This window comes from Carettochelys insculpta, chromosome 12, assembly GCF_033958435.1.
Source record: "Carettochelys insculpta isolate YL-2023 chromosome 12, ASM3395843v1, whole genome shotgun sequence".
NCBI classification, from domain to species: domain Eukaryota; kingdom Metazoa; phylum Chordata; order Testudines; family Carettochelyidae; genus Carettochelys; species Carettochelys insculpta.
The window spans coordinates 8,287,462-8,308,136 of record NC_134148.1 but is presented as its reverse complement, the minus strand read 5'-3'; the positions used below and the strand labels follow the sequence as shown (position 1 = coordinate 8,308,136).

Here is a 20,675-nt window from a genome sequence, read left to right as displayed (position 1 = left end):
TTCATGGTTTCAAATCTTATCAGATGCCTGTTGAGTATGACTGATTGCTCATAACACTACTTTCCCCAAACTACACGAAAGCACTTGTGCTCAAAATTTGGAAGATTATGACTGATTGAAATCTATAGCAGATAACATTTACAATGTGAATGATAGTGGGTGCTATTAGCACCCATTTTGATGTCTCGTTACAGTTAAATAGGAGCTGGCTTTCTGCTTGATTGAAGTGTAGTGGACAAGTGTGCCAGGAGTTTGCAGCTGCCAACAAAATTCAGCAGCTATTCCTCCAGCGTTTTCCTTCTATCTTTATACTTGTTCTGTGGCCACAAGTCTTAACTTGAATTTATTGCTTTGTGTAAATTTTATATTTGCCTCATGTCTGTCTCAGCAGACTCTCCAATGTATTACATTATCTTTATTCAGTGACGTACATATAACTTTTTGTAAAAGCTCAGATTAAATTTACTGGTTGTGATGCTTTGCCTGTTAGTCTTTGTGTATGTCGAGCCTGTACATCAAAAATACAGAGATGTTAAGACAAAAGAGGAGCTAGAATGTCAGAAGGATATTGGGCCAAAAACACAAAATCAGCAATCAAGGCAATGCAGGATTGCATCATTTCAAGAAGGCAAAACCACACCCGATTGTACTTGGACCGGAAAGGGAGACAAAGGATTTGACATCGACTTTGGTAAGTGTTATAGAGCCTCAATGTACTTCAATAATCATATTACATTTATTAGGGGCCAGATTCTGCAGTATTCTCACTCCGGTAGTTTCATTGGAAATTTTTACCCGGCTGTACTCTGCTGTTGCATTGTTTCCCAGAGGCCCAATTCAGCACAACACACAAGAAGTCTGCTAACCTTAATCATGTGAGTAGTCCCATTGAGGTCAACAGGACTGTTCCCATATTTAAGATTAAGTACCAATGGAATCGGGCCTTCTTTTCTCCCAAAGGTTTTGGAATGAGAAAATATCCAACAGTGTTTGGGGTTCCACTAGTTAAGATGTTACTTGTCTGGTGGGGGTTAAGTTTGATTTAAAATATATTTATTGGGTTGTCATGTTAAGAACAGAGAAGACAAAATGAAAGTTATCGCTCAAATTACATATAAACAAAAACATTTATTGTAGTCTTTCATACTTTTAATCTTCCTTTATAACTACCGCTAGGAAGATTAAAATATCTTAGGGGAGAGTCCTGTAGAATTTAGTAAGAATTAAACTGGGTCCTGTAGATATTACTAGGGAAAATATAGAATTTAGGGACCTTAAAGGGAAGATATAATTCTTTATTCCATTCTGTAGTATAACCTACCAGTATAGAAAGGTTAGAATTTAATAGAAAAGTATGTGATTCTTCCATAATGAACTGGAAATTTACCCCTTTCTGAATGTTTTCCTCCATTCTGTATACATACTAGTTTAATTATGGTAGGGTTCCTTAAGAGTGCTGGATTGTTTGCCATGTGTGTACATCGGGGGAGTTTTTAATTGATAATTGTTGATACTGACAACTTTTGGTTTTAGGAGCAAGTGGTGCAGAGGAAAACTTAGAAAAAATATATGGATTTTATAAACTGCTATAAAAATCAGTTAAACTTTGGCTTTGTAGACTTCAATAGGGTGCAGAAGTTTAACTTCTAATGTTTTTTAGATCTAGAACCTAAGCCATCCAACTGTGTCACTACACAAAAATATGGATATGGGAGACTATAGGATTTTTTGGAGAGATTAGACTTTAGAACAAAGCCTTTGTAAAACTTCATCCTTCTTATCTGAGTGCTTTTTTCCCCACAAACAGTGCTGACCCATAATGAGTGCTAGCCTAGTGTTTCAGTTGTACTCTCTTCAAGCTTCATTTCTTGCTGCACCTTCTACATACACACCAGAGATGTAGATAAAACCCCTTGTTCCAACATGATGAGATGGAACCTTTGATGTAGGGAAACAAAAGAACGAGTTTTATTAAATTCATATTTGCCTCATGGTACTATGCTGTGCAGCAAATAGGTCATAGAGCCATGTCTGTAAATCACTTCTAAATCTAGAATTCTGATTTAGAATCCATCGTCGCACTCAGTGAATATAATCAAATTTGGACAAATTTGGTACAATGCATATTACAGGAATGTTGCCATGAATGCACCTGTAGAGTGTAGATATTATGTGCTGTAACCAAAAAAACTAATATTAATGGTTGCTGTTGTTAGAATTAGGTGTCTATGTCTGTAATCTTGGTGTCACTCTGCTATTCCAGTTGTTTAGTATAAATTATTGGGGTATATTGTACAATAGTACCACAATAATTATAATGCAGCACATGTGGAAAATATTTTGTACTATTTGAATATTGTGTGGGATGTAGTCAGCTGTTGCCCTTTTTTTTCTTGGTCATTCTTGTAGAATTTTGAGAAGAATGAGATGATACCCATGTGTTGCAATCCTGAGCGTCAGTGTAAAGATGATGTCATGTTCTTCATACTCCAGTGGCATGGGAATGGTATGTATGAATAATTGGGAAATTGCTTCTAAGACTGACAGGTCATAAAAAGGTAAATTAAAACACTTCAGAACAGTGTTTAAAGGGAACAATTTATGGTCTGACCAGGGTTGCTGTCCTAGGGATGGGACAGCTCTGGCCATGTCAGCAGCCCCTCTTCTACCTCTCCTACACCCACCGCAGTGCCACATACTAGTGGTGCAACACACACGCTACCTGATGCTGTGGCTGCAGAACATGACCACTGCCTTCACCACTGCATCCCAGGCCTCCCCGCACTGCATGCAGCCGAGGCAAGGACACCTCAGACTGCACAGCACAACTGCTGCTTCTTGCTGCTGGACTGGAGTTCAGGCTCGTGGCTGCCCCACTCAGAGTGACACCCAGGTCAGAGACCCACCTCAAGCCATGTGCTCAGCGGCCGCCTCCTTGCTGCATGTGGCCAAGGGGGTGCAGAAAGCCACAGGCCCGAGAGCACAGCTGCCAGCACTAGACCAGAGCTCTGGGCACTTTTTTGAAAAAAAAAAAAAAAAGCACACACAACCCCCAGAAATTTCTGTGTACAGACCTGACACCTTTGCCCTGTTTTGGTTTCTTTGCTTTGTGGATTAGTTTGACCCAGTGAGTCGCCAAAAATAAACTGTGTACTAGCTATGCAAGTATCAGAGGGGTAGCCGTGTTAGCCTGGATCTGCAAAAGCAACGAGGGGTCCTGTGGCACCTTATAGAACAGAAATGTACGAGCATAAGCTTTCGTGGGCAAAGACCCACTTTGTCAGATGCATCTGGCGAAGTTGGTTTTTGCCCACGAAAGCTTATGCTCATACATTTCTGTTAGTCTATAAGGTGCCACAGGACCCCTTGTTGCTTTAACTATGCAAGAAATGAAGTATTTTTAAAAATTACTGAGTTTATTTTAACAGTCGACTAACTCGTGTAATTTGTGGACATTCACATGGCTGGCTCAGCAAAGTCCTCAGCCAAGTTTCCCCACCAAACTATATAGAAAAACTGCATAGAGCCAATTCTCTTTTCTTGACAATAGTAGGCGACGTTGGTAAGGGGATGCCAACAGCTTAAAAATTACATTTTATTTGAAAACTGTTTAGCTTTTGATAGCCACAGCTAAAGGTACTTGGAGATACACATGTCCTAGAACTGGAAGGGAGCTCAGGAGGTCATCTTGTCCAGTCCCCTGCCCTCTTGGTAGGACTAAGCACCATCCCTGACGTCTATTTGCCCTAATCCCTAAATGGCCTCCTGAAGGACTGACCTCACAACTATGGGTTTAGCAGGCCAATGCTCAAACCACTGAGCTAGTACTGTAATAAAGAAAAGCTACAGAAATATTTTTCCAGTTTTTCTTAGTGCATGTTGTGTAATCAATTAACCCGTTTTAGTCTTGCTGAAGACTGTTAAAAACAGAGACTGAAAACATCTGTGACATTTGGGGTTTCATTAAGGAATATTTATGGTAAGTTTAAGGTGTTTTATTTTAAAGATGCTCTATCACAAACTGAATATATTAGGAATTGTTCGGTTTTAAGAAATTCAGATTAACATTGTACCTGTAAGTCAAAAGGTAATGTGTACATGTATATTAAATATGTGTATTCAAGTATACGCATCAGAATTCCAGTGTAGCGTGACAGCTTCATTGTAAAAGCAGAACAACTGCATGAACAAACCTACTTTGGCAGCAGTTCCCAAACTATGTTCCGGCAGAACACTGGTGTTCCACAAGCTATGGCAAAGTGTTCCACCTTTGAAATTGAGTAATGGTGGCCTCTTCCCCACTCTCAGAGAAGTAATGTTCCTCATAGTTAGTATGATGATGATGTAAAAAAGATAAAGTGTTCTGCAGAGAGCGCCATGACGTCCAAGTGTTCCATGACGTGAAAAAGTTTGGGAACTGCTGTACTATGGTGATAGAAGATGTCTGTATATTAATAATAAAATAACGGTGCTTCTCATTTGTGCCTTTTCATTACAGATACCAGTTTAAGTGGCGTTGTACTGTATTGCTAGGGTCTATGTTTAAACTTTGGTAAATATTATAATCACAATTCAGTTTTAAGACATTTACATTTTCATTGTGCAAAGAAAATGTCCTAATCTTGGGTTTCTTTTGTCTTTCAGATCATGCTGGAGATTTAAATGCACTGTATAAATATATCACATTAAATATATTTTTGTTTGCCCAAGAAATGCATTTGATATTTTTGGAAAAAAATTAAAAATGTTATGTGTGACACCAATGTATGTTTAATACAGTAAACCCTCGAAATACGTGATTTCAAGTTGCACTGAACTCACGTTAACGTGAGTTAAGCGTAACTCAAAATCCTGCTCCCCCCGGCTTAGCCGCGCCCTCCAGCCCCGCTCACCACCTGCACATGGCTCCAGCTCACTCCCCGTGCCCAGCTCTGGCTCTGGCGAACCAACCTCACACACGGCTGCAACTCAATCTGCACCCCCACCCACTTGTGGCTCCAGCTGAAACCCTCCCCGCCCCCGCACACAGCCCTGGTTTACCCCCCCCCACCCTGCTTCAAGGCCCCCACGTGTGGCTCCAGTTCCATCCTCCTGCCCCAGTTCAAACCTCCCCCCAGCCCCAGTACAAACCCCCCCATGCACGGCTCCAGTTCCATCCCTCAGCCCTGTTTCAAACCCCCCTGGCCCCAGTACAACCCCCCTAATGTGCAGCTCCAGTTCCATCCCCTGGCCTGGTTCAAATCACCATGTGCAGCTCCAGTTCCATCCCCCGGCCCTGGTTCAAACCCCCTGCAGCCTGGCTCACTATCCCCAAGTGTGGCTCTGACTCAACCCACCCCTCCCTGGTTCAATCACCCCCCACAGGACAGCTCTGGCTCAACTCTACTCCCCACCCCCCTGCAGCCCGAGCCCACCGCAGGCTTAACCCTCCAGCCCACTGGCAGCCTCCCCAACTGCCCCCCCCTCGGACTTACCTTGCAACGTGTGTTCCACTGAGGAAGAAGTCACCCCAGTTATGCAAAATTCAGGTTACGCAAGGGTTCATGGGAACTGAACCCTCACGTAAATTGAGTATCTACTGCACAGCATTGCTCTATTTATCGTTAACTTGTTAGGTTTAAAATACTATATATGGAGAATTGTCTAGAGACGCTCTTTTGAGTGTAGGAATCCTCACAAGAACCATGGAAGAGTGTTGCCAACACGTGTTCTCTGTAAAGGCCAGGGGTCAGTGAGAGAGTGTGATTTGAACTTGGAATTACAATGTGCATTGGCTGATGTGCACTGAGAACACTGCAGGTGTATGCTGAGATAGGGTTTGAACCTCTAAAATTTGTGACTTTCTGGTCTGCAAACACCCATGACTACAGACTTTGGTGGACCAGAGAGTATGAGAGCCTAGAGAGTTGAGGGCTGGGAGACAGGGGGATAGCAACATCTAGCTGGGGCCGGGAGCCATGACCACGACTGGAGAGCTGCAGCTGGGGCTGGGGAGCAGCAGCTGGAGAGCCACGTCAGGGACTGAGGAACAGCAGCCCACGACAGGGCCAGGGTACCAGGGGGTTGTGGCTGGAGAACTGGCAAAATCCCTGGTCTGGGACTGCTTGGGTCCTGACGGTGCCAGACCAGGGAGGTGGAATCTGTACGTCCACTGTTTAAGACACATTAACCAGGCTCTCCCACCTGTATGTCCACAGACCAGAAAATGAATGCATGGTTAGAAAGACCTTCTTACAGGTTTTTAAATTCACATTTCAATGAATGTTCTGCTGATGAAATCTGAAAGCTTAATGGCTTCAGTCCCCGGAACTGGCAGCTGTCAGGCTTGTTCACATAGTGCTCCTGTGTATCTGTATTTTGCCTCTGGGTTGAGAGGCGGTACACACTTCCTGATTGGTCTTCCTTTGATTTCTCTCCAGAGACCCTCAATAAGGGGGCTGATTGTGAGGGAGGTTATCCCTCAGGTGGACACCTCTCACCTAGAAACTGGACCAAGATCCAGCAGTTTATTCCATTAACACTACAAAACAGCTGTCAAATAATTATGGCTGACCTACATTCATTCACACCAGCAAAACAGAGGTAAAAAATATTTGTGTCTGGCTACCATTACTTTGAGGTAGGCAGACCCCTTAAAATACCAGTAGTGCAGCCCGATTAAAACATTGCACAGAGGAATTAAAGCAGCAGCTGCATTATGTGAAAAATCTTTTTATGACCCCTGAATCAGGAGTTTCATACAACCCCTGTTCAGGGTTGTGAGCCAAAGAGCTGTGCTGTGTGTTCTCTTTGTAGTGAATATACCTTATTATTCCAAAGATAAAATGTTTGTGTGCATTCTTCACCCATGGCAAAAAGAAATGCATTTCATAAGCATCTTCTGAGTATATACACTAGTTACTCATCTAATTAGCATTTCACAAATACTTTCTAAGCATAGGATAAAAATGAGCTAAACTCATCCTTCATGTCACTCCATTGAAGTCATTGGAGTGGCAACAGAGAAAAATGTTTCCCAGAAATTCAGTGAGGAAGGTTTCCATTTAAATTTCCTATTAACAGCCTGGTGCAGCATTTACTTTGCCTGACTTTTAATTTACTTATCGAAACCTTTTATCCAAATTGTTACTAGAAGCTCAGAAGATTCCATCCAGGATTAAGGACTTCAGTCACCATGGCATCTGCAGGGAGAGCAATACACTGTGCACAGAAAATCCAGGAAGTTTTTGGAGAGTGAAGACAACTTCCTAGTGCAAGTGCTGGACAACCTCTTGACCTGCCATTCACAAACAGGGAAGAATTGGAAGGGATATTAGAAATAGTTGGCAACCTGAGCAGCAGTGACTAAGGGATGGTTGAATATAGAGTCCTGACAAAAGCGAGAAAGGAGAGTGGTAAAATATGAACCCAGGACTTCAGGAAAGCAGACATGGACTTCTTCAGGAAACTGATGGGCAGGATCCCCTGAATGGCTAGGGAGAGGATGGAGAGGAGACCAGGAGAGCTAGCCATATTTTAAAAGTGCCTTATTAAGGGTGCAGAAACAAACCATCCCAGCATGCAGAAAGAATATCAGATATGACAAGTGACCCACTTGGCATGACAGAGAAATCTTCGGTGAGCTTAAACACAAAAGAGAATCTTACAAGAAGTGGAAACATGGACAGATAACTAGGTAGGAGTATAAAAACGTTGCTTGAGCATGCATAGGTGTAGTCAGGAAGGACAGAGCATGCTTGGAGTTGCAGCTAGGTGGGGATGAGAAGGATAACAAGAAGGGTTTCTACAGTATGTTGGCAATAAGAAGAAGGTTAGGGAAAGCATGGGACCCTCACTGAAAGGGGAAGGCAAGCTAGTGACAGATTATGTGGAAGAAGTTGAACTACTAAATACTTTTTTGCCTCTTTTTTTTCACAAAGTCAGCTCCTAGACTGTGGCACTGGGCAGTTCAGTATGTGGAGGAGGCAAGCAGCCTTAATAGTAAAAGAACAGGTTAATGCCTACTTAGAAAAGCTGGACGTGCACAAGTCTATGGGGCCAGATCTAATGTGTGTGATGGTGCTGAGAGAATTCACTGATGTGATTGCAGAGCCACTGGCCATTAGCTTTGAGAACTCTTGGAGGTTGGGGTACGTCTGGGAGGACTGGAAATAGACAAATATAATGTTCATCTTTAAAAAGCAGAAGAAGGAAGATCCAGGGAACTGCAGCCAAGTCAGCTTCATCTCTGTCCCTGGAAAAATCTTGGAGCATGTCCTCAAGGAATCCATTTTGAAGCACTTGGAGGAGATCAAGTACTTGGTGATCAAGAACAGTCAAAATGGATTCACCAAGGGCAAGTCATGCCTGACCAGCCTGATTGCTTTCTATGATGACATAATTGGCTCTGTGGAACTGGGAAGGCAGTGGATGTGACATACTTTTCTTTAGCGAAGCTTTTGATACAGCTTCTCATAGTACTCTTGCCAGCAAGCTAGACAGCTGTCACCTGGATGAATGGACTATAAGGTGGATAGAAAACTGACTAGATCATTGGGCTCAACAACAAATCAAGCCAGAATCAAGCAAAGTGCCCCAGGAGTCAGGAGATTGAGGAAAGTGATTATCCCCATCTATTCAGCTATGGTGAGGCCTCATCTGGAGTATAGCATCTAGTTTTGTTCCTCCCCACCTCCATGCGCAAAGGATAAGGACAAATTGTAGAGAACCCAATGGCGGACAACAAAAATGATTAGGATGTTGGGGCACATGTCTTGTGAGCACAAGCTGAGGGAACTGGGTTTTTTAATCATCAGAAGAGAATAATGGGGGGAGATTTAGCAGCAGCCTTCAACTGACTGAAGGAAGGTTCCAAAGAAAATGAATACCAACTATTCTCAGTGGTGGCAGGTGACCAAACAAAGAGGAATGATCTCAGGTTGCAGTTGGACGAACGTAGGTTGGATATTAGGAAAAACTATTTCACTAGGAGGGTGATGAAGCACTGGAATGGGTTACATAGGGAGGTGGTGGAATCTCCATCCTTAAAGGTTTTTAATGCCAAGTCTGACAAAGCCCTGGTTGGAAAGATTTAGCTGATGTTGGTCCTGCTTTGAGCAGGGGATTGGACTAGATGATCCCCTGAGGTCTTTTCCAACCCTAATTTTCTATGATTCTATTATTTGATTCTGTTTCTGGGGCAAAAATATGGGGATAAGGCTTTAAATTGCGATCCTTTTTGTTTGTTTTTCACAAATCCTTGTTCTGTTAAGGCAAGGACTGAGAACTCTAGCACTTATAGGACAAGTATGAAATGTCAACCAATGTGTATTTCCAGTGGGAATGCTGTGTAATGAAAATGCTGTAAGTGTAGCACTGTTTAGATGTCCTAAGATCTTGCCATTCACTTTCTACATAGTACTGGTGAGTGTGGAATTGTTAGAGGAGCTGTTCCTCAGAGGGAACCTTATAATGTTATTAAGTCCTTCCTGCCAGTTGAACAATTGCAGTCTTGTCCCACGGGCAGCTTTGTGACAGGTCAATGTTGTGACTGCTGTGAATGGTCTATCAGTTAGCTAAATTTGCGAATAATTTTGGGATCCTTCAGGTGAAAAAGTATTTTCTGTAGTGTAAGTTTATCAGCATTGGTCCCTAATCCTAATGGTCCCATAATGCTTCCTCAAAGGGAAAAAGGGTAACCACATTAATTATCCTGACTGGCACACCCAGCGCCACAGAGAGGTGGCAGTGGGGCCTGGCTTCATGCCCCAGAAGGGGCAGAGCCAATTTCAGGGGGCAGGCATTTGGCCTCCCCTCACACACATCTGCTCCCTCCCAGCCATGCGCATCCAGAGCTGCACTGCCACAACAATTCAAAGGGGCCCAGATCTCCAGCTGTTGCCACTGCTATTTTGGTCCCCACGATGGCTGGAGTTCTGGGCTCCTTTGAAAGACCAGTCCTGCAGTGCAACTTGCCCCCCGTAGTCTCCACCCCGCAACCCCCATCAGTGAATCTGGGCACACGCCTTTTCAGCAAAACAGACTCAGATGTCACAAGCTGTGCGTGAGCTATTTTAAGCACATTAGCTGATCCATTTACCTTCATGATCAGTGAACTGTTGATCTGGTACTTGATTCTGCAGTGTCTTGCAGCCAGTGTAATCTTTTGTATTTGTACGAAATAAGTATAAACAGCTACCCACCTGATCTGGAGCAATTTCAACTCACTTTGCTCAGGTGAAAATGGCTACATAAAGTGCAAGACAATGGATAATCAGGTTCTTGAGTATGAACAATGGTACGCGGAATAACTCAATGCTATTCCATGACTAGGTTACAATGACTGTATTGAGAAACTGGTGGCAGCATGAACCCAGAGTTTTGAGGTGGTTTAAAGTAATTGTATTTTGAATGAATAGAAGACCTGTATAGTCAAAGACATTTTCATTCTGACTCCTTTTTGGCGTGGGCACCTCTCTCACATATCTGCCAAGCTCTCTCTGATAAATTATATTTATAGACAGGCAGAATAAAATGTTGGTGTATTTTACAAGCCACACATCTATGTGTTAATGCTGCACTTGAGTATAAAGTACATTTTAATCTGACTTCTGCAGAATGGAGCCCTAAGTTTTGCATGAGTGAAATTATAGAACTTTTTAATTCCATCTTTTGAAAGCACCTATATCATAGAAAAATGGGAAACGTGCTGTTGGAATTTTCATAGCGATTCATCACTGCTTTGTGGCATGTTTACTTATGATTCCCCTTTTCTAAGTAAATAAGCTAAACCTGTGCTGTTTGCTTAATAGCAGACTTGGGTGCAGACATTTGACCCCATTCCCCGCACTCTAACTCCCTGGGACTTTAAAATGAGGAAATGTCCCTTTGCTGTGAAGAGAGAGAACCCCAGCGGAGGAGCATGTAAGGGTTAACTGTAGAGCTGTTAAGCAATTAAAAATTAATTGTGATGTTAAACAGTAGTAGAATACCACTTATTATTCTGCATTTTCAATATATTTATTTAAATTAGAACACAGAATGCACAGTGCTCACTTTATATGTATTTTGATTACAAATATTTGCTCTGTAGAAAAACCAAAAGAAACAGTAATTTTCAATTCCCCAAGTACAAGTACTGTAGTGCAACGTCTTTGTCATGGAAGTTGAACTTACAAATATAGAATTATGTACCAAAAAACTGCATTCAAAAATAAAACAATGTAAAACTTTGGAGACTACAGGTCCACTAAGTTCTACTTCCTATACAGCCAATCACGCAGACAAACAAGTTTGGTTACAATTTGCAGGAGATGCTGCCCGCTTCTTGTTTACAATGTCACCTGCAAGTGAGTACAGGCATGGCACTGTTTAGCTGGCATCACAAGATATTTACATGGCAGATGTACTAAATATTCATGTTCATGCTTTAGCCACCGTTCTAGAGGAGTGGACTGATGCATGAGTCAGTGGTATGATGCTGTTGCAAAAAAAGCAAACATGATTCTGGGATGCGTTAACTGTGGTGTGGTGAGCAAGACATGAGAAGTCATTCTTCCGCTCTATTCTACGCTGATTAGGTCTCAGTTTGAGTATTGTGTTTTGGGCACCACATTTCCAGAAAGATGTGGACAAATTGGAGAAGGTCCAGAAAGGAGCAACAAGAATGATTAAAGGTCTAGCGGACATGAGCTGTGAAGGAAGACTGAAAGAACTGGGCTTGTTTAGTTTAGAAAAGAGACGACTGAGAGGGGACAGGGTAGTGGTTTTCAAGTACATAAAGAGTGTTACAAGGAGGGAGAAAAATTGTTCTTCTTAGCCTGTGAGGATAGGACAAGAAGCAATGGGATTAAACTACAGCAAGGGAGGTTTAGGTTGGACATTAGGAACAATTTCCTAACTGTCAGGGTGGTCAAACACTGGAATAAATTGCCTAGGGAGGTTGTGGCATCTCCATCACTGGAGATATTTAAGAGCAGGTTAAATAGACACCTAGCAGGGATTGTCTAGAGACTCTAGATGGTGCTTGGTCCTGTTGTGAGGGCAGTGGATTTCCCGTTGTAGTGGTCTATGTTGCTATGTTCATTTTCTTCATCTGAGTCAGATGCCACCAACATAAGTTTGGGGTTTTGGGGTTTTTTGTTGTTTTGTTTGGGACTTTTTATTTTTTGTGGTTTGGTTATGTAGTTTTCACTCATCACAATGTTGCTTTTGTAGGACTTTTGAAAGCAGGATCTGTATCTCATTCCTCTCAGCTTTTGGTTAACACTTCAGATTCTTAAATCTTGGGTCAAAGGCTATTCCTATTTTTACAAATCTCACTTTGATACCATCTTTGCATTTTGTCAAATCTGCTGTGAAAGTTGCTCTTAAAATGAAGAGGCACTGGATCATTGCATGAGACACCTATCACGTGAACTATACGGCAGAATGCGAGTAAAACAACACAGGAAATTCACAATTCTCCCCCCAACGAGTTCAGTCACAGATTTAATAAACACTTTTTTTTTATGAGCATTAGCATGAAGCATGTCCTCTGGAATGGTCATTGAAAGATAAAGGAACAAATGAATCTTTAGCACATCGGGCACATAAATATCTTATGACGTTGGCTACATTAGTGCCATGTGAATGCCTGTTCTCACTTTTAGGTGACATTGCAAATAAGAAACGGGTAACACTGGCTCTTGTAAATGTAAACAAACTTATTTGTCTGCCTTCTGTTGATAGATTGAACAAGAAGCCTAGGTTTTAGAGTTTTATGTTGTTGGGCTTTTTTCCTTTTTTGAGTACAGTTACGTTAACAGAAGTTTCTACATTCGTAAATTGCACTTTCATGGTATGGAATTTGCACTATAGACTGTGTCTACACTAGCACCCCCCTTTTGAAAGGGGGATGCTAATGAGACACTTCGGGATATGCTAATGAGGTGCCGCAATTAATATGCAGCACCTCTTTAGCATAATGATGGCCACGGCACTTGGACCGTGCCGCTTTCGATCGCGTGTGGCTCGTCTACCTGGGGTCCTTTTCGAAAGGACCCCTCACACTTTGAAATCCCCTTATTCCTATAACTGAATAAGGGGATTTCAAAGTGTGTGGGGTCCTTTTGAAAAGGACCCCGTGTAGATGAGCCACGTGTGATCGAAAGCGGCACAGTCCAAGTGCCACAGCTGCCGTTATGCTAATGAGGTTCTGCATATTCGTTGTGATGCCTCATTAGCATATTCCAAAGTGTCTTTTGAAAGGGCGTGCTAATCAGGACATAACCTTTGTATTTCTATAAGCTGAACTGAAACATCATTTTTCAGTTTTTTGTCATTTTTACAGTGCAAATATTTGTAATAAAATTCTTAAGTCAGCATTATGCATTTTGTATTCTGTATTGTAACAGAAAATATAGAAGACATCCAAAATATGTAATAATTTTCTATTGGTATTCTATTGTTTAATAGTGCAATTAATTACGGTAAAGTGTTTTAGTTAATCACATGAATTAACTGGGATTAATCAACAGCCATATTTAAGTGTTTTATTAATTCAGAGGGATTTCTTAATGTGTGGCATGTAAGTTATAATAAATTGTTGTCCTTTTCTTAATATTTCTTGTTAGACTATTTTGAGAATTGTGGTTCTCGGTATATGGGATTACATTGAAAACAAAATAGAGGTAAGTAAAAGTGCCACAAAAACACTGTTTATGTTTCAGCATGGCAAAGTTAGAATAATTAACTGTTTCTGCAGTGTGTGCTTTAGCTATAGAAGTTGGTGCTTTAGCTATAGGAATTTACACTCTCAGGCTGGTGTTACACTTACCCCCAGTGCCAACAGCTTGATGCAAATGAACAGTCTCAAAAATGCAAAATCGTCAGCCATTTGCATATTCAAGTGGCTCATTTGCTTGTTCACAGCAGAAAACAAGCAGTGAAGACCAGCAAAACAGAAAACAAGCAGGTTCTGCGAACAAAATCCCCCTCTGTCACCAGCCCCTTAAGCCTGGAAAAAATCAGGGATGAGGGGCTGGCAACAGAGGGGGTTTTTGCTGACAGAATCACATCTTCACTGCTTGTTTTCTGCTGTTAATATGCAAAGGAGCATCTATTTTGCATTTTTGAGACCACTTATTTGCATCAAGCTGCCAGCACGAGGGGTGAGTGTAGCACTAGCCACAGATTCATGCATGTTACTCCCTGCGTACAATGATGAAATGAAATGCAAATTAAAACCCTGTCCACAGTGGGAAGGGTCAGACTGATGACAGTTAGAACAGTGGTTTAAACACACTTTTTTTTGTATCACAGTTTTAGTATAATTTTGCTGTGGACAAGAATTTCCATTTGGGAACTGCGTGAGTCTGACTGTGATTATCTAATCCCCATCCATATTATAATGATAACAGGAGCCTGAGAACCTGTCTGAAAATATGATTGAGAATTTGTATCTAATGGTCTAACCATATTTCCCTAATCATAAACTAGAGCTGGTAAGATATTTTTCCTCAAAAATGTTTCTGTTTTGAAAATACTGTTTTAACAAAAACTAAAACTTTTAATGAAATCAGATTTCAACAAATTTCGTTTTGGGGGGAAAAAAGCAGAAGCATACCATTTTAATATTTTCAGAACTAAAGCTTTGGTTCTTTTATTCAAAAAGGCTTTTTGTATCCAAATTTATTATTTGGCTTTTCCTCCCAATCAGGGTGATAAAAAATCAAAATGAAAATTTTCCATGGGGGAGGAAATCAGTTTTCAGACTAGTTCTAGTGAAAAACCATGAAAAGTCAAAGTATGTTGACCATTCTGGGGCATTATGTTTTGTGTACAATACAATTTTTTAACAGTGTTGCTAACGCCCTCCCCAGACTTGATTCTGGCTCTAGTATAGACAAGGCATAGGCTAAACCCACACAATGCAAATAATCTGTCACATAATTTTATAGTAGACAACAAACGCCTGTCCCTACTTCTCAAGAAGACCATGGCTGGTACATGCTACTGATAATTGTGTTCAAAAATATTTCTAGCTATTATGGTTCTGACCAAGAAAAAATAATGTACATAACTAACTAAATGATGACTACTCAAGAATTTACACAGCTAAAGTGCAGCAGTAGTTAGGGTACATTACATTTTCAGTAATTATAATATTGCTGAGACAGAAATAGGGATTAAATGGAACATAAAGCTAATAAACTAAATGCTCTCCAAAAGAGGACAGGAAATCTGGTTTTGATTGCATATAAAGCCACATTTAGAAATGTACAGATCTTCCATAACTAAACCTCAAACCATTTTTTATGGCTTGCATATTCAAAGTGACACATACGGTATGGTACGGAAGCCAAGTAGTATTTTGATTTTACCCAGCAAAACATAAATTTCAGCAGTTTCATTTCACTTTTTAAAGGGATGTGTTGTATTCCAGCATCCTACAGATGATGCCAGTGAGGATTACAACTTGTTATGGACTTTGTTTATGTTCAGTTCTTAATGCAATTTTCTTGTAGTGGTATACGTCCTGCTTTCCTGTTCAATCAATGAGTAAATAAGACGTATGCTGGGACTTTCCACAAAGTCTGGGGCTACAGAATTCTGCCTTATGCCATTCCAGGATGTGGTGGTCCAGCCCAAGCATTATTATTAGCCTTGCCCTCAATTTCATTGTCCCTGCTTTGCCAACGATTCTGTTCTTGACATGCCATTTGTCCACTTCTCCCATAAACCTTTCCATGCCTTCTCCCACATCACCTCCCATACATGGAATAGCCATTCGTGAGCTGATTCCCCAGGGCCACTGAACTCTCCTTATTCAGATATCTCCTGAAAACATGTTTGCCAAGACACCTACAGGAAGTTAACCAGCTAATAATGGCACTGTCTCAAGCTCAGTACCAATCCCAAAATGCCTCCACAAGCTCCCTGTTGCCAGGTAGTGTGTGCTTGGGCACCAGCCCTGCTTCTATCCTGGGCTCCTAGATGGTACCAGACCAACACTTCCCAGTGAGACTCGGCATACCGATGGCTCTACAAATGGTGCAGTGTAATCAGGGACCATGGTCACACCATGGTACCACTTGCCTCCCTGGCATCTTGCCCACCTCCTCGCAAATTGCTCAGCCAGTGGCCGGGTTTTCAGAGAGACACACAGCTCCGACCTCTCAGCCCTGCATGGAGCATCCTGGCAATTCAGTACTGGATTGTTCTGTTTGTTAGAGATATAAAGACTACCCATAGTCCAGGATGTTGTGAAATGCCATCAGGTCACTTTACTTTTCTCATTTTAGGTATTTGATGGTGCTGTAATAATTTTATCCTTGGCTCCAATGGTGGCCTCTACAGTGGCAAATGGCCCAAGCAGTCCTTGGGATGCCATCAGTCTCATTATAACCCTGCGAATATGGAGAGTGAAAAGAATTATTGATGGTAAGTGGTAATCAACTTGCTGACAAGGGAGTTGGTTTGTTGATTCCCCTGGATGCTGCCCTGTCTGGTTGTCTTCAGGGTTCTGAAGCTAGGATCTGACTAGCCCTGTCCATGGTGCTGTTGCTTCTTGTATTAGATTTATGGCCAGGCTTTGGCCACTGCCTCTGGGCCTTACTGATGTTTGTGTTCAGCTTGCACTCAGAGCTGTCTATAGTGCTGCTGATCTCCCAGCCAGTATATAGACATTCCTGGGTTGGGCTCCTATGAGGAACTGTCAGGACCTAGCCCAGCAGCTTCTGGCCTGCTGGGTCCTGATTGTCTGCCACAGAGATAGCCACTCTATCCTGTCTGGAGGACCTCTTTTCTGCTCCTCTGACTGGGATGGAGTGTGGCAAGGTCTCTCGCCTCCTGTAGGGGGCATGGGGGCTTAGTCTACCCCTTCATACAGGTATTTAGTGTTGTGACTCCCACTGGTGACATTAGAAATTAATTTTCATATCTAAATGCCTTATGATGCTTTATGAATTATTTTTGAGCTCTACTTTCATGACACCTATCCTGAAAAGAAAACGCTGCTGACATGATGCCCTCTCACCACTTACCATGAGATATTCCTTCCATCTTCATCAAAATAATTGCTTCCAACATTTTCCTTCTTGCTGTTCCTCTTTGCCAGCCCAAGCATCCTCAATCTTGATCCATTCTACTTTCCTCCTCTTTTTTTTTTTATTTGTGTCTTCGATGTTCCCTGCTGCAGGTTTTTCACAGGTCTATCTATACTATTAATCTGACCTTAATTAGCTGTGTACCAGGGCTGTTTTGCATAGGATTACATTGGGAGATAGGGGAGCAGCTTGAAGAGTTAAGACTGTAGAGAACAGAAGCAGTGTCTGAGCATGTAAACAGGGATTCAAGAAAGGGGATATTAGCACAGGCAGAGGGCAGTTACGTCTATTATCAAACCCTAAGTTGTTTTGCTATCAGTATATGGGATTCCGGGATGCAGGGAGGAGAAATGCGGAAAGAATGAGACCTAGGATCACTTTGCTTCTGTGAGAGTGTGTCACAGTGGTGTTTTTGTTCTAGGCACTGAGGAATCTGAAGTTCCAACAGGAGAGAACCCTGTCGGGTGAAGTACTGTGACCAAAATTCAGGATTTGATTCATGTAGTGAAGAACTCAAGAAATACAGTCAAATTTAGACAGTCATCCTGAATAAAGTGCGCAACTTGCCTTACCCAACTTGGTGAACATTTTTAAAGCAGAAAGGCATAAATGGCAGTTAGTTGCCCAACTCCTGTTGAAAATCAAAGAAGTTAGGTGCCTAACTGCCATTTGTGCCTTTTGAAAATCTCACCCTTAGTTCACTTTTCCTTCATATAGACATTTTCTTCAGTTGAATTGAGGAGTCAATGTTAAAATGTGTACAGCTGTGGACTGGCTCTTCTGCAAGGTAGTACGCGCCCACATTTTGAAAATGTTATCAAGACATGCAGAATGCAAAGCAGAGAATGCTTTTGACTAGCTGTAATAAATGCTGTAATAGATCTGCACTAGTGTAAAACATTAGGCAAAGTTGCAATGTGCACTTCAGCTCTAGTTCTGCCTGTAACTCAGGGGATGGTTCTCAGCTGGGGATCTAACATCCAGGATTCAAAACCTGCTTATGACCCACATTGGGTCCCTGTGTGGACACTCTACTTCAGGTATTTTGGCACCCTCTGCTTCTAATCAGAGACTTTTGGTAGCAGTGCCCTGGTTGGCTGCATATGCACAGCAGCCATCTCATCCCATTCTGACAGGCTACTCTGTTACATAACCAACCATCAATCAGTTTTTTCTCTCCTACCCTGGTGTCCAACCCATCCAGATCCAGCACATGGTCACCTTCTCTGCCATCTGCTCCAGCTTTTCCAGAATTGCTGCAGGAGGAAGCTGACGAATTGCAAGAAGGCTGGATGGTGTGACACCCTCCCACCTACTCACTGATCCCTGGATGACACAACAATGCCACCTTCTTTGCCATCAGGAGGTGAATTTAAATTCTTTCAGGATTTGTGTATAAGAGGAGTGGAGTCAGTAGACATCCCCCTGGCTAATCCTCCATCAGCAAAGATAGTACTGCCCATTTCAGCTTAGCAAAGAGGAAACTAAGGGGAGATAAGACAGAGTTATATAAAATAGTGACAGGTGTGGAAAAAGTAAATAAGGAAAAGTTACTTGTTTGTTCTGTGGCAGACCCCTACCTGGAAGCTTCAGGAACCTTCTAGAAGGACGGTATACTGGATGGTGGGCCAATGCTTTTTTGTTCCCTGACTAGGCCCAAGCCCTCATTGGTCAGCTGGGCCCTGCACTCCCTATAAAAGGCTCCCCATCTGGTAGCAGGGGGGAAGGTTTTGGAAGGTGCACCGGAGGAGCGGAGCAGAGCAGAGCAGAGCAGAGCGAGCGAGTAAGTAAGTGAGCGAGTGAGAAGGTACCACGGGGAAGCGGTGGGTGAAGTGGCCCAGGGTGAGGTTGCTACTTTGGGGCAAGGGGGAAGGCCCTGCCAGTTGCCTCTTGTCCTCGTAGGGACCCTGGACCGGAGTCCAGGGTAGAGGGCAGGTCTGGACTCCCCCCACCCCTTCCCCAGGGGGATTACTCCACTGGAGCAGGCACGGGCCTGCAAGGGGACTGGCTTTATCCTCCCCACTCTGGACTTGCCTATGGTGAGGGTGGCTCACTAAGTGGAGACTCCTGCCTTTGGAAAGGCCTGGGCAGATAAGGGGCCTCCGTGAGTCTCTGAGTCAACAGAGAACCGCCAGGAAGCGCAGGGACCCACAGGGGCTGACAAGGGACTTGTCACAGTTCCCATAACATAAGAACTAGAGGTCAGCAAATGAAATGAATGGGTGCCAGGTTTAAAACAAACAAACAGAAGTTTTTCTTCATGTGGTGCATGGTCGGCCTGTGGAACTCCTCGCCAGAGGAGGTTGTGAAGAGCAAGACTTTAACGGGGTTCAAAAAAGAGCTAGACAAATCCATGGAAATTAGGTCCATCCATATCTATAAGCTGTCAGAGGCTGGAAATGGATGACAAGAAAGAGATCACTTAATGATTACCTGTTCTGTTAGCTCCCTCTGGGGCATCTGGCATTGATGTTTGTCAGAAGACAGGATACGGGGCTAAATGGACCTTTGGTCTGACCCAGTATGGCCATTCTTGTGTTCTTATTAATGCTGCCATCATGGACCCAGCAGAAAGCCTGTGGTAGACCCCCTCCTTCTTGTAAATGATCTGACAAGAAGTAGTACATGCCGGCTAAAGGAGCAGAGTTTAGTTTACTTGCCCTTCTGCAAACTCACTGAGGGTGGAGGCAATCAGTGAAAGGCGTATGCAGAATCAAACCAAAACCATGCCCTATGATAAAGATTGGAAATGCCTAGACCTCTTTGATAAGAGAACCTAGTCACTGAGGACACTCCAGTTACACGTAGTAAGCAGTTATGTTACTGGACACGTACACACATGGCATTTTTTCAGATGTTATCCACACCAAATATCACACCCTCAAACATCAGTCAGCCACAGATTTTCGCTTCAGGCGATCAGTGCTCTCCATTGTACAGACATCATTGCTGAAGTTCCTTCTCTCCACTGAAGGGCACTGCTCTTCAGTCACCTCAAGTGGAGTGAGTGCCCACAGGGACATTCCTCGAAGATGGAGAAGAAGAAGAAGAAGAAGCTTACTCACCTTGTGCAGTAACAAATTTTTCCTCCCCTCTACTTCAAAGTTTCAACTTGAACTTTTAGGGTAGAGAAGAAACTGAGTGATGGTTGGCTACATGCCTTGAGTAGCCTTCTGGAGGGCATGAGACAGCTGCTGCTATGTGCAGCCAAACAGGGCAGTGCTACCAAAGGTCTCTGACTAGAAGCATGGGTGCTAGAACACCTGTAGTAGAGTGCCCCAGGGACACCATCTCAGACAACTTCATGTGAGTAACCTCTTCAAGCACCTGTTTGTTTTTTCCAGCCTATGTGTTGCCAGTGAAACTGGAGTTGGAGATGGTGATTCAACAGTATGAGAAGGCAAAGGTGATTCAAGATGAGCAGCTGGAAAGACTGACCCAGATCTGCCAGGAACAAGGGGTAAAAATTCCATTTTATTTTTATTTACATGTTGTCTGTTGAAGACACTGGTTTCCTGAAGGCTGAAATAGCTTAGCTGCTAGACTGACTAGTTGCCAAATTGAGAGGTTTGTTTGAAAAAGTACCACTAGGAGTTTGTATTGAAAGCT

At 42.7% G+C, this 20,675-nt stretch overlaps 1 protein-coding gene and 1 long non-coding RNA gene across 6 annotated transcripts in view; both read left to right on the top strand.

Annotated features, from left to right (window-relative positions):
* TMEM266 (transmembrane protein 266) overlaps nt 1-20,675 on the top strand; it is a 231,057-nt gene that overhangs the window by 152,353 nt on the left and 58,029 nt on the right. For 4 of the 5 annotated variants that reach the window (XM_075006775.1, XM_075006774.1, XM_075006779.1 and 1 more), the window contains 3 exons: nt 13,593-13,649; nt 16,263-16,401; nt 20,411-20,526. In XM_075006775.1, the coding sequence (XP_074862876.1) occupies nt 13,593-13,649; nt 16,263-16,401; nt 20,411-20,526 (312 nt within the window). Of the gene's footprint in view, nt 1-8,496; nt 8,626-13,592; nt 13,650-16,262; nt 16,402-20,410; nt 20,527-20,675 lie in introns of those variants that run through there. The other variant, XM_075006777.1, reaches the window with a different exon arrangement.
* On the top strand, nt 90-4,756 carry LOC142019635 (uncharacterized). The gene is made up of 4 exons (XR_012647139.1): nt 90-691; nt 2,410-2,506; nt 4,499-4,552; nt 4,645-4,756. It is a non-coding gene; the product is annotated as an uncharacterized LOC142019635 (long non-coding RNA).